Genomic DNA, 12,255 nt, shown 5'->3' with positions numbered 1-12,255 from the left:
GAGAAAATAAAGACTAGAGAATGGAGTGTGTGTAATAAGGCTGTGAGTGCTGAGCAAGTCTCGAGAAGGGAAAATCAAAGAGAAGAGGAAGGAACCAGAAATTCAGAGACAAGAAGAGAGGAGGACAGAGAAGGGAAAGGGAGTGGAAACCAGACCGAAAACGTCCTTACACTGTCGTCAGTGGCTGCCTTATCTATTTTCACCTCAGGCAGAAGGCGTCCGCCTGGCTGGTGAGCGATGAGCGACACCACGCCGTTGCAGTCCACCGTGCTGTTCCTCTTCCCTCCGGTGTGGGGCGCCAGTGGGCTGATGAGACGCGATGAGCCCTGGCTGTATCCGCTGTAGCTGCTACGGCGGTAGGGGATGAACAGGGAGCCCCGGCGGTCCTCGCTCTCCTCCACCGTGCTGTGCTCATCGTCGGCAAACTCGTTCTCTGAGCCCACGTCCTTTGGAGGGCGGCCCTTGTTGAAGCTGAAGATGCTGCTACGGCTGTTGTGCCGCGACATGAATGGAGAGCCCGGGATGGAGAGGAGAGACTGGAGGAGGAAGAGGGAAAGGGGGGAAAGGGAGAGAGAGAAGAGAAATAAAGGAAGGGATGGAGGTGAGGGAATGGATGAGAAGAAGACACAGAGAAACAAAGCACGAAAGAGAGACAGAGAAAAAAAGAGGGATGGGTGAGATGATAAGAAAAAGAGCAAGAGACAGAAAGAATGAGAAATGGAAAGAAAGACAAAAAGGTCAAATAGGATAAACGGGGAAAAGAAGTAGCCACAGAAACAGAAATTAGAGATAATGGTTCATTCAGACATGTAAAGACACAGCAACTAAAGACTAGAAGATGGCCACTTTAGAAATCAGGCACACAAATGTACGCAACGGTCCGTTTTGCTTAGTAAGCCGTTCTGGGCCTCTCACAGGTAACTTTTTTTTAAACCAGGGGGGTAAGGGTGGTGATAGGCAGGGCGATGACAAAACACAGCTAGATTCTTGCTTTCAGCAGGGCAGTGAAAGATTCATGAAAAGGGCTTATCAATAATGTAGTGGGGACCTGCGAAAGCATGCCTCTCTCTACCCTTCCCTTCCCTCACACCAAACAGGCCAAGACTGGTGTAATGTACAGTCACTGCTGCTACACTAAAACTACTCTCCTCTGCACTAGTGTTGAACAGAGGATGTGTCAGCACAATGCAACATCATGGACTCTCACCAGGACGGAGAGAAAGAAAAAACAGTGGGATAGAGGGAGAGGCCTTAGTAATTCTGTCACTTATATTAATTTGGAACCTAACATTGATATGACATCATTAGTGATGAACTCAATTTGATTTATATACCCTAAACAAATGTAGATATGAAGCCACCACAGATTTTTTTTTGGGGGGGGGGGCTTGGCAGCAAAATGGCTGCTGACATTAACACTATTTTACAATTCAGAAGAACTGCTTTGAAGAAAAGGCACCATATTTGTTGCAGAGCTAGGTTTATGGACCCTGAAAAGATGGCTGCTGACTAACACTGCTTTGCAGTTCAGAACAACTATTTTGAGATAAGCAAAACACATTTGGCAGTGAGTTAGATCTATATATCATGAAAATATTTTGATAGGGCCCCACCACAGATTTTGCCCCTAGGGGCCATGGCAGCCACATTTGAAAATGATTGCTTGGCAGTACCAATATTTTACAACCAAGGACTATTTAAAGAGAATGGCTCCAAATTTGGCTCAGAGTTAGATTTATGGACTCTGAAAAGACACCAAGACAGTCGTGAAGAGTGCACGACAACACCTTTTCCCCCTCAAGAGACTGAAAAGATTTGATATGGGTCCCCAGATCCTCAAAACGTTTCTACAGCTGCACCATCGAGAGCATCCTGACCTGTTGAATCACTGCCTGGTATGGTAACTGCTCAGCATCTGACTGTAAGGCGCTACAGAGTGTAGTGCGTACGGCCCAGGACATCACTGGGGCCAAGCTTCCTGACATCCAGGACCTTTTTACTAGGCGGTGTCAGAGGAAGGCCCAAAACAATTGTCAAAGGCTCCAGTCACCCAAGTCATAGATGGTTCTCTCTGCTACCGCAAGGCAAGCGGAAATGGAGCGCCAAGTCTAGGTCCACGAGGCTTCTACACAGCTTCTACCCCCAAGCCATAAGACTCCTGAACATCTAATCAAATGGTTACCCAGACGAGATGTTATACTATATTATAGTTATAGTTTAGAGACCCTTGTGTACATCTCCCACCATTTTTTTTAAGTCAAAGAAGTGTAGGCCATGACTTTTCTAGATTGAAGGTTAGTAATTAACATTTTACAGTCTGCAGCCATTTAGCAAGATGGCTGCCATACCCCCAGGGGCCAAATCTGTGATGGGGTCCACCAGGAACATGGTTGCCTACACCTGTACTACATAGTGAGGCAGTTAAGCTGATAAATCATAAACTAAAATGTGTTTTGTTTATCTCAAAATAGTTATTCTGAACTGCAAAGTGGTGTTACAGTCGACAGCCATCTTTTCAGGGTCCATACATCTAGCTCTGTGACAGATTTGGTGCCTTTACCTCAAAGCAGTCCTTCTGAAATGTAAAATAGTGTTACTGTCGGCGGCATTGTACATAAATCTACTTCTTTACCAAATGTGGTACTTTTAAAAAAGTTTACAATTTATCAGCTTAACCGCTATGTAGTACAGGAGTAGGCAACTCTGTTCTTAGTGTGCCGTGGGTACTGCAGGGCTTTGTTCCAACGAAGCATGCCACCTGTCCAACTGAGATAATTGAGTAGTTCAATGATTGTCTAAATTCAACACACCTGGTCTTCCAGGTCAGTTAAATAAAAAACATGAAGTGTCTGTGGCATTCCAGGACCAGGGTTGCCTACCCCTGATTTAGTGCAAGATGACAGAAGAAGACTACTGAAAAGTGTATACTAGTAGTCAATAAATCAATGTCATCTGGCCTACAAATGAATATTGATAATAATGTACAGTGCATATCATAAGTATTCACCCCCCTTGAATTTTTTTGTGGGATTTAAATTGTGATTTTTTTTGTCATTGATCTACACAAAATACTAAGATATATGGAATTGTTTTAAAAAGGTCATACCAAGGATAATTTTGCTATTTGATAAGACCCCTTGAAGTATCCCAAAAATATAATAAAAACATTTTGGAGGGGGCCTTACTGCTATTTGCCAATACAAACTCAATGAATGACAGATTCACTACGTGGAACAACAGCAATCTAAAAGTTATTAAGTGTCTATCCTATATCTGAGAGACATAAAAAATATCAGGAAACTTTTCTTACTTGTATATAACCCCTTATTGCTGTCACTAAACACTAGACTCCATATACAGTATACTTCCATAATCTTTTTGGACTGGTACCGGGGGACATTCAGACGAATCGTGTGAGGCCTTTACACAGAGGGGTCATATTAGTGTGTAGCCCAAACTGTTCAGATGCTACAGTCGAGTCCCAAGATGCTTGTGGACCATCGTGTTCCTTAGGGTCTTAGGGTTTCCATAGAGGGGTCATAACAGACACGGCAGAGAAGAGCAATTTTCACGACGGTCTGACAAACACCGCTCTAGCTCTGTCACCTTTCACCGCAGATGTCTTCTGGTCTGACAAACATCGCTCTAGCTCTGTCACCTTTCACCGCAGATGTCTCCTGGTCTGACAAACATTGCTCTAGCTCTGTCACCTTTCACCGCAGATGTCTTCTAGTCTGACAAACATCGCTCTAGCTCTGTCACCTTTCACCGCAGATGTCTTCTAGTCTGACAAACATCGCTCTAGCTCTGTCACCTTTCACCGCAGATGTCTTCTGGTCTGACAAACACCGCTCTAGCTCTGTCACCTTTCACCGCAGATGTCTTCTAGTCTGACAAACATCGCTCTAGCTCTGTCACCTTTCACCGCAGATGTCTTCTAGTCTGACAAACATCGCTCTAGCTCTGTCACCTTTCACCGCAGATGTCTTCTAGTCTGACAAACATCGCTCTAGCTCTGTCACCTTTCACCGCAGATGTCTTCTAGTCTGACAAACATCGCTCTAGCTCTGTCACCTTTCACCGCAGATGTCTTCTGGTCTGACAAACATCGCTCTAGCTCTGTCACCTTTCACCGCAGATGCGGAAGTGTTACAGATGCAGTTGATTGAGACGCATCCAGTGCAAAAAATATCTCTAGCTTAAACTGACGGATTTTCAAATCAAATCTTATTAGTCGCATGTGCTGAATACAATGAATATCTGACAGTGAAACGCTAACTTACGAGCCCCGAACCAACAACGCAGTTTTAAAAACTATGGATATGAAGAAATAAAACTAATTAAGTGTTATAAGTTTTATAAGTAATTAAGTAATAAGTAATTAAAGAGCAGCAGTAAAAAACAACAGCAAGACTATATACAGGGGGGTACTGGTACAGAGTCAATGTGCGAGGGCACTGGTTAGTTGAGGTAATATGTACATGTAGGTAGAGTTATGACGATGCATAGATGATAACAACAGAGAAAAGCAGAGGTGTAAAAGAGGGAGAGATGGGGGGGTCAATGTAAATAGTCTGGGTAGCCATTTGATTAGATGTTCAGGAGTCTTATGGCTTGGGGGTAGACGCTGTGTAGAAGCCTCGTGGACCTAGACTTGGCGCTCCATTTCCGCTTGCCTTGTGGTAGCAGAGAGAACCGTCTATGACTTGGGTGACTGGAGTCTTTGACAGTTGTTTTGGGCCTTCCTCTGACACCGCCTAGTAAAAAGGTCCTGGATGTCAGGAAGCTTGTCCCCAGTGATGTCCTGGGCCGTACGCACTACCCTCTGTAGTGCCTTACAGTCAGATGCTGAGCAGTTACCATACCAGGCAGTGATTCAACAGGTCAGGATGCTCTCGATGGTGCAGCTGTAGAACCTTTTTGAGGATCTGGGGACCCATATCAAATCTTTTCAGTCTCTTGAGGGGGAAAAGGTGTTGTTGTGCACTCTTCACGACTGTCTTGGTTGGATATGTGATAACCAAGGAACTTGAAACTCTCGACCCGCTCCACTTCAGTCCTGTCGATGTTGATGGGGGTGTGTTCGGCCCTCCTTTTACCTATAGTCCACAATCAGCTCCTTTGTCTTGCTCACATTGAGAGAGATGTTGTTGTCCTGGCACCACACTGCCAGGTCTCTGACCTCCTCCCGATAGGCTGTCTCATCTTTGTCGGTGATCAGGCCTACCACTGTTGTCATCAGCAAACTTAATGATGGTGTTGGAGTTGTGCTTGGTCATGCAGTCGTGGGTGAACAAGGAGTACATGAGCGGACTAAGCATGCATCCCTAAGGGGCCCCGGTTTTGAGGATCAGCGTGGCAGATGTGTTGTTGCCTACCATTACCACCTGCGGCGGCCCGCCAGGAAGTCCAGGATCCAATTGCAGAGGGAGGTGTTTAGTCCCAGGGTCCTTAGCTTATTGATGACCTTTGAGGGCACTACAGTGTTGAATGCTGAGCTGTAGTCAATGAATAGCATTCTCAAATAGGTGTTCCTTTTGTCCAGGTGGGAAAGAGCAGTGTGGAGTGTGATTGAGATTGAGTCATCTGTGGATCTGTTGGGGCGTTATGAGAATTGGAGTGGGTCTAGTGTTTCTGGCATGATGGTGTTGATGTGAGCCATGACCAGCCTTTCAAAGCACTTCATGGCTGCCGACATGAGTGCTACGGGGCGGTAATCATTTACGCAGGTTACCTTCGCTTTCTTGGGCATAGGGACTATGGTCGTCTGTTTGAAACATGTAGGTATTACAGACTCAGCCAGGGAGAGGTTGAAAATGTCAGTGAAGACACATGCCAGTTGGTCCGTGCATGATTTGAGTACACGTCCTGGTAATTCATCTGGCCATGCAGCTTTGTGAATGTTGACCTGTTTAAAGGTCTTACTCACATCTGCTACGGAGAGCGTGATCACACAGTCATCCGGAACAGCTGGCCCTCTCACGCATGCTTCAGTGTTGCTTGTCTCGAAGCAAGCATAAAAGGCATTTAGCTTGTCTGGTAGGCTTGCGTCACTGGGCAGCTCGCGGCTGGGTTTCCCATTTTGTACCCTGCAATAGTTTTCAAGCCCTGCCACATCTGACGAGCGTCGGAGCCGGTGTAGTAGGATTCAATCTTAGTCCTGTATTGATGCTTTGCCTGTTTGATGGTTCGACTGAGGGCATAGCGGGATTTCTTAAAAGCGTCCGGATTAGTGTCCACCTCCTTGAAAGCGGCAGCTTAGTCACCTACGTAATTATTGGCGACAAAAAGACAGTATAAAATAATTAATACTAATACTGAGCTATATTGTATTAAAATATTGCAGTGTTTTTACACTGCTGCTACTCGCTGTTTATTATCTATGCATAGTCACTTTACAAATTACCTCGACTAACCTGTAACCCCGCACATTGACTCGGTACCAGTAACCCCCTGTATATAACCTCGTTATTGTTATGTAATTATCTTGCGTTACTTTTTGATTCTATTTTTTTCTCACTTTAGATTATTTAGTAAATATTGTATTAACTCTATTTCTTGAACTGCATTGTTGATTAAGGGCTCGTAAGTAAGCATTTCACGGTAAGGTCTACATCCTGTTGTATTCTGCGCATGTGACAAATACAATTTCATTTAATTTGAAGTATTGTTATGGTTAGCCTAAATAAGTTCAGGAGTCAAACTATGCTTAAAATATTACATAATAAATTAGTCTGTGTGCAATAATCACTTTATTGGTCAATTGCACACAAGGCCCAGCCCAAATTTTACTCCCGCTTTTAACCCAACACCTCCGAAAGACACCATACAGATTTTAATATGCTTTAACCCTACACATACAATTATCTCAAAGGTACCTCACTCGAGTAGTGCATTTCAAGTACAGATTCAACCACAAAGACCAGGGAGCTTTTCAAATGCCTTGCAAAGGGCACTTATTGGCATGTGTGTAAAAATAACACTGAATATCCATTTGAGCATGGTAAAGTTATTTATTAGGCTTTAGATGGTGTATTAATACACCCAGTCACTACGTAGATACAGGCGTCCCAACTCCAATCCTTGAGTACCGCCAGCAGCACACATTTTCAGTTGTTGCCACGGACACTAAATCACTCAAATGTTCCACACGCACATTTGTGAAGAAGGCGCGACGGTGCCTCTTCCCCCTCAGGAGGTTGAAAAAGTTTGGCATGGGCCCTCAAATCCTCAAAAGGTTCTACAGCTGTACAATTGAGAGCATATTGACTGGTTGCATCACTGCTTGCTATGGCAATAGCACCGCCCTCGATCGCATGACGTTACAGACGGTTGTGCGGACAGCCCAGTATATTACTGGAGCCGAGCTCCCTGCCATCCAGAACCTCTATATCAGGCGGTGTGAAAAGAACGTCCAGAAAATCGTCAAAGACCCCAACCATCCAAGCCATAGACAAATAGTCTTGCTGCCCACGGCAAGAGGTACCAGTGCATCAAGTCTTGAATAGCTTCTATCCCTAAGCAATATGATAAATAGCAAGCAAAATAGCTACACGGACCGAGTTTACCTTGTATCTTTATTGACCTTTATTTCAGTATTTGCACTGTCTCTATGCACACTCACAGGGCCCTACACACTCCCACACACTCTCACTCCAACACACACACACACACTCACTCCATAATTTCTTCACTCACACATAATATGTACATACATTTATACTGACCCTACAAACTTGCACACCCACATGCAAGCTGCTGCTACACTGTTTATCTTACATCATGTAGCATAGTCACCTTACCCCTATAAATATCTACCTCCATCACTCCAGTATCCCTGCACATGTAAATATGATATTGAAACTGACTTTTGAAATATTTCCAGTATATAGTATGCTTACTTGTGTATTTCATATTTTTCTTATTTCTCGTGTTTTTTTATGATTATTTGACAAGTGGAATCAGATGTGCTTGTCCGGGATTTGTTATAGTTCAGTCTTCTGTGATGTACAGTGCACTCGGAAAGTATTCAGATCCCTTGACTTTTTCCACATTTTGTTGCGTTATGACAAAGCAAAAACAGGTTTTTCAAATTTTTTGCAAATGTTTTAAAAATAAAAAACTGAAATATGACATTTACATAAGTATTCAGACCCTTTACACAGTATTTTGTTGAAGCACCTATGGCAGCGATTACAGTCTTGAACCTTCTTGGGTAGGACGCTACAAGCTTGTCACACCTGTATTTGAGGAGTTTACCCCATTATTCTCTGCAGATCCTCTCAAGCTCTGTGAGGTTGGACGGGGAGTGTCGATGCACAGCTATTTTCAGATCTCTCCAGAGATGTTTGATCAGGTTCAAGTCCGGGCTCTGGCTGAGCCTCTCAAAGACATTGAAACACATCCCGACTTGTCCCGACGTGACGCTTGGCATTCAGCCACAGAGTTCAATCTTGGTTTCGTCAAACTATAGAATCTTGTTTCTCATGGTCTGAGAGTCCTTTAAGTGCCTTTTGGCAGACTCCAAGTGGTTTGTCATGTGCCTTTCACTGAGGAGTGGCTTCCGTCTGGCCACTCTACCATAAATGCCTGATTGGTGGAGTGCTGCAGAGATGGTTGTCCTTCTGTAAGGTTCTCCCATTGGAAGGTTCTCCCATATCCACAGAGGAACTCTGGAGCTCCTGTCAGAGTGACCATCGGGTTCTTGGTTACCTCCCTGACCAAGGCCCTTCTCCCCAGATTGCTTAGTTTGGCCGGGCTGCCAGCACCAAGAGTCTTGGAGGTTCCAAGCTATCTGTTTTTATTTTTAATAAAATTACAATAAATGTCTAAAAACCTGTTCTCACTTTGTCATTATGGGGTATTGTATGTAGATTGATGAGGGGAAAAAAATAATGTAATATATTTTAGAATAAGGCTGTAAAGTAACAAAATGTGGAAAAATGGGTCTGAATCCTTTTCGAATGCGCTGTATATAAATCTGGTACAGGTGGGGTTTGTTTTGCCCATGACAATGTTTGTGAGGAGTATACTTTTGTTTCAAAGTAGATTTGTTTTTAAGACTACCAAGAAACACTCAGTGACCCTGATTTAGCCCACTGCAGTAAAAGGTTAATGGCTGTGATGGATCAACAACATTGTAGTTACTTTACAATACTAACCTAAATGACAGAGGGAAAAAGGGAATACTGTACATAATAAAACATATAGCAAGACATGCATCCTTTTTGCAACAAGGCACTCAAATAATACTACATAAATGTGGCAAAGGAATTCCCTTTTTGTCCTGAATACAAAGTATTATGTTTGGGGCAAATCCAGCAATGAGTAACACTCTCCATATTTTAAAGCATTTTATTTTCTATTTATCCTTTATTTAAACAGAGAGTCACATTGAGATGAAAAATCTATTTACCAAGAGAGCCCTGTATACATTACAATAAAAACAGAATAATAAAACATACATGTGTATAAAACAATATATAAATTCAGCACACAGTAACAAAGTAAACATATTTAATTAAAGCAATCAAATTCAACTACATAGAGGTCCTCAATCACTAATGTAAACTGCCTGAGTGGCACGAGCACATCTAACTGCAGTGAACTCCGCAGATTGTTTCACAAATTAGGGGCAGGAAAACAAAACACAGATTTTCCCTGAGGTCAATAAACAAGGCAGCAGAGCTCTTTAAAGCATCCAAGGCATTGACAAGATCATTAACAACTAGGATGGTTGCTGTGGTAGTACTATGCCCAGGCCTAATTCCTGATTGGTTTATATTAAAAATTAAATTATCAGATAAAGAGGAACGAAGTTGTATATTAACCAAGGATTCAAGAATCTTAGCTAAACAAGGTCGTCTTAAAATGGGGCGATAGTTGTCAAGATCACTTGTATCCCCACTCTTATGTGCTGCTGAGCCCAGCAATAAAGGGAGCTGCACACTTAAGCAGACCAGGCCACAATTTTTTTGTTGTCTAATGTTAGCAAAGTGAATTTCCGAAAAGAAAACTCCTGACCAGCATTTTCAGTATCCTTCAATAGATTTTCACCATCAACATCCAAACTATTCTTTTCAAGAGCTGGCTTTGAAATACATTCAAATATATAGCCTGCAGAGATAAAAATGGTGATTAAATGCATTAATGATATCAATTAGGTCAGTAATAAGGCCAGAATCCAAATAAATGTATTGGGGAGAGAAGAAGAGACACAACCCTTCAGTGACATAACAGCTTTTCAAAATGTAGTTGGGTTCCCTGTACATTCAAATAGTGTATTAACATAATAATCTGATTTTGCTTTTTTAACTAGTTTTACACACATATTTCTCAATCGCCTGAAAGACTGCCAGTCTGGGCTCGAGTCTGTGAATCTAGCTTTGGCCCAGGCAGCATCTCTGTTGTGTAGGACTTCAGATATCTCTCGACAACCAAGGGCAAGACCTGTTTTAAATTCTCAGTTATTTTAAAAAGGAGCATGTTGATCTACAATACAATTGAAAACATTTGAAAAGTGGTTCAGAGCCAACTCTGGGTCAGGTATAGATGCAATACAATCAAAGTCAACAAAATAAAAAGTCACAAAAAAAATTATCTTGTTGATAAAACTTGGTTTGGCTCTAGGCATCCGTATATCCCTGACACATACAATGGGACAGTGGTCACTAATATCCAAAGCAACTACCCCACTCCCAGCATATTTTTCTGGAGTATTTGTAAATATGAGGTCAATCAAAGTCGATTTGATAGGGTCCTTTAAGTTAGGACGAATAGACTTTGTAATCAGCTGGGTGATATTTAGATTAGTACAAAAAAAAAATGTAAACAGTCAGCAACCTGTGTTCCCCATGCAAGATTAAAATCTCCAGCGATCAACACCTCTGGGGTAGTAAAAATGGCAATTAAATCAGTAAGTTTGTTTAGTACATCTTGGCAGAGGATGGACAATAGATTCCTATAACTGTTATTTTTTAGTTTGAAACCAATTGAAGATTTCAAACCAACAATTCAAAATTGTTTAGGACTGGAGGTAGCCTTTAACAGAGACACAGAAATAAGATTCTTTGTGGAAATAGCAACACCACCACCTTTGCCTTTCCTATCAGCCCTAAACACATTGTAACCATCCATAGCAACCTCAGAGTATCAGTCAACCAGGTTTCAGATACAATAAAAATATCAGGGTCTGCCTGAGAGATCCAGATCTTGACATTATCCATTTTAGGTAATAAACTACGAATGTTAAGATGTAAAAATGTCAAACCTTTTCTGCATTTCAAATCACACAGAGCTCCAATACAAGTCAGATTACTCTGAGATTTCAGAAGAACGGGAGACTCAAAAATTGGATTACACCTTTTAGGAAAAGAAAACCAAGTAGGAATAGCAATTATATTTCTCCAGTTAGCACCATTAGGCAGGTCACCACGTTCAGATACAACATGTGGAACTCTCACAGTGACTAAAGAGGAGATGGTAAAAACGGACTTACATGTAATGCTAATATTGTCCTCACATCAATTTAGTTGACCAAGAACCTTTCCAATGTTTGATGACAACAGCCGGGAGCCATTTTCACCAAGGTGAATACTGTCTTCCACAAAGTGGCCAGGCCTATTCCAGAAGGAGTCAAAATCGTCAACGAAGGACATGCCCAAGTCCTCGGTCAGACGCATTAACCACTGGGGAGGAGACCAAAGACGGCTAAAATCGTCAGTCCCACAACGGCGAGGAAACGGAATTGGGCCAGAGACAATTATATGTTCTGCTAATTTCTGAGCATTCTCTGAGCTGTATGAAATTGTCTCTTAGCATTGCAGATTTCACATGCATAATATCATTAGACCAAATATGCAACAACTTTTTTCAGAGCAGGAATCTGTTTCTTGATGGTGGGCATGACTTCTGATAACTCCAATACCCTAGCTCCAGGAAAACGTAGTGTACAAGTATTTCGGACTTCACCAATCTAACAATGAGCTTCCCATAATAATGGTTGATGGGTGTTGTCCATTTCGAGCCAGAGCCCTCAGTCCAACCCTAGCCCCACTAGGGTCTCTTCTAACTAGCCCCCCACAAATGACAGGAATAGCAGAGCCCACCGTAGACCCTGGTGATGCAGAAACCACCTTAGACCCCAGCGATGCCATCACAACATTGGCCGATACGGAAAGGAACCTCTGACGCTCCATGTTGTGGGTATGCTTGACATTCGCAATGACTGGGGTGTTTTTCGTGATAAATAGAAAC

General features: G+C 42.6%; 1 protein-coding gene across 5 annotated transcripts in view; it reads right to left on the bottom strand.

The window, feature by feature from the left end:
• Positions 1–12,255, bottom strand: part of LOC110528177 (sodium channel protein type 8 subunit alpha) — a 117,257-nt gene that overhangs the window by 37,109 nt on the left and 67,893 nt on the right. For 3 of the 5 annotated variants that reach the window (XM_090241400.1, XM_090241398.1, XM_090241399.1), the window contains one exon: positions 171–536. In XM_090241400.1, the coding sequence (XP_090097526.1) occupies positions 171–536 (366 nt within the window). The remainder of the gene's footprint in view (positions 1–170; positions 537–12,255) is intronic. The other 2 variants (XM_021610033.3, XM_036983720.2) reach the window with 1 other exon arrangement.

Source organism: Oncorhynchus mykiss, chromosome 7 (genome assembly GCF_057628025.1).
Source record: "Oncorhynchus mykiss isolate SJ-2025 chromosome 7, ASM5762802v1, whole genome shotgun sequence".
In the NCBI taxonomy this organism is placed as follows: Eukaryota; Metazoa; Chordata; class Actinopteri; order Salmoniformes; family Salmonidae; genus Oncorhynchus; species Oncorhynchus mykiss.
The sequence above is the reverse complement of the archived record's forward strand: the minus strand, read 5'-3'. Positions and strand labels throughout refer to the sequence as shown.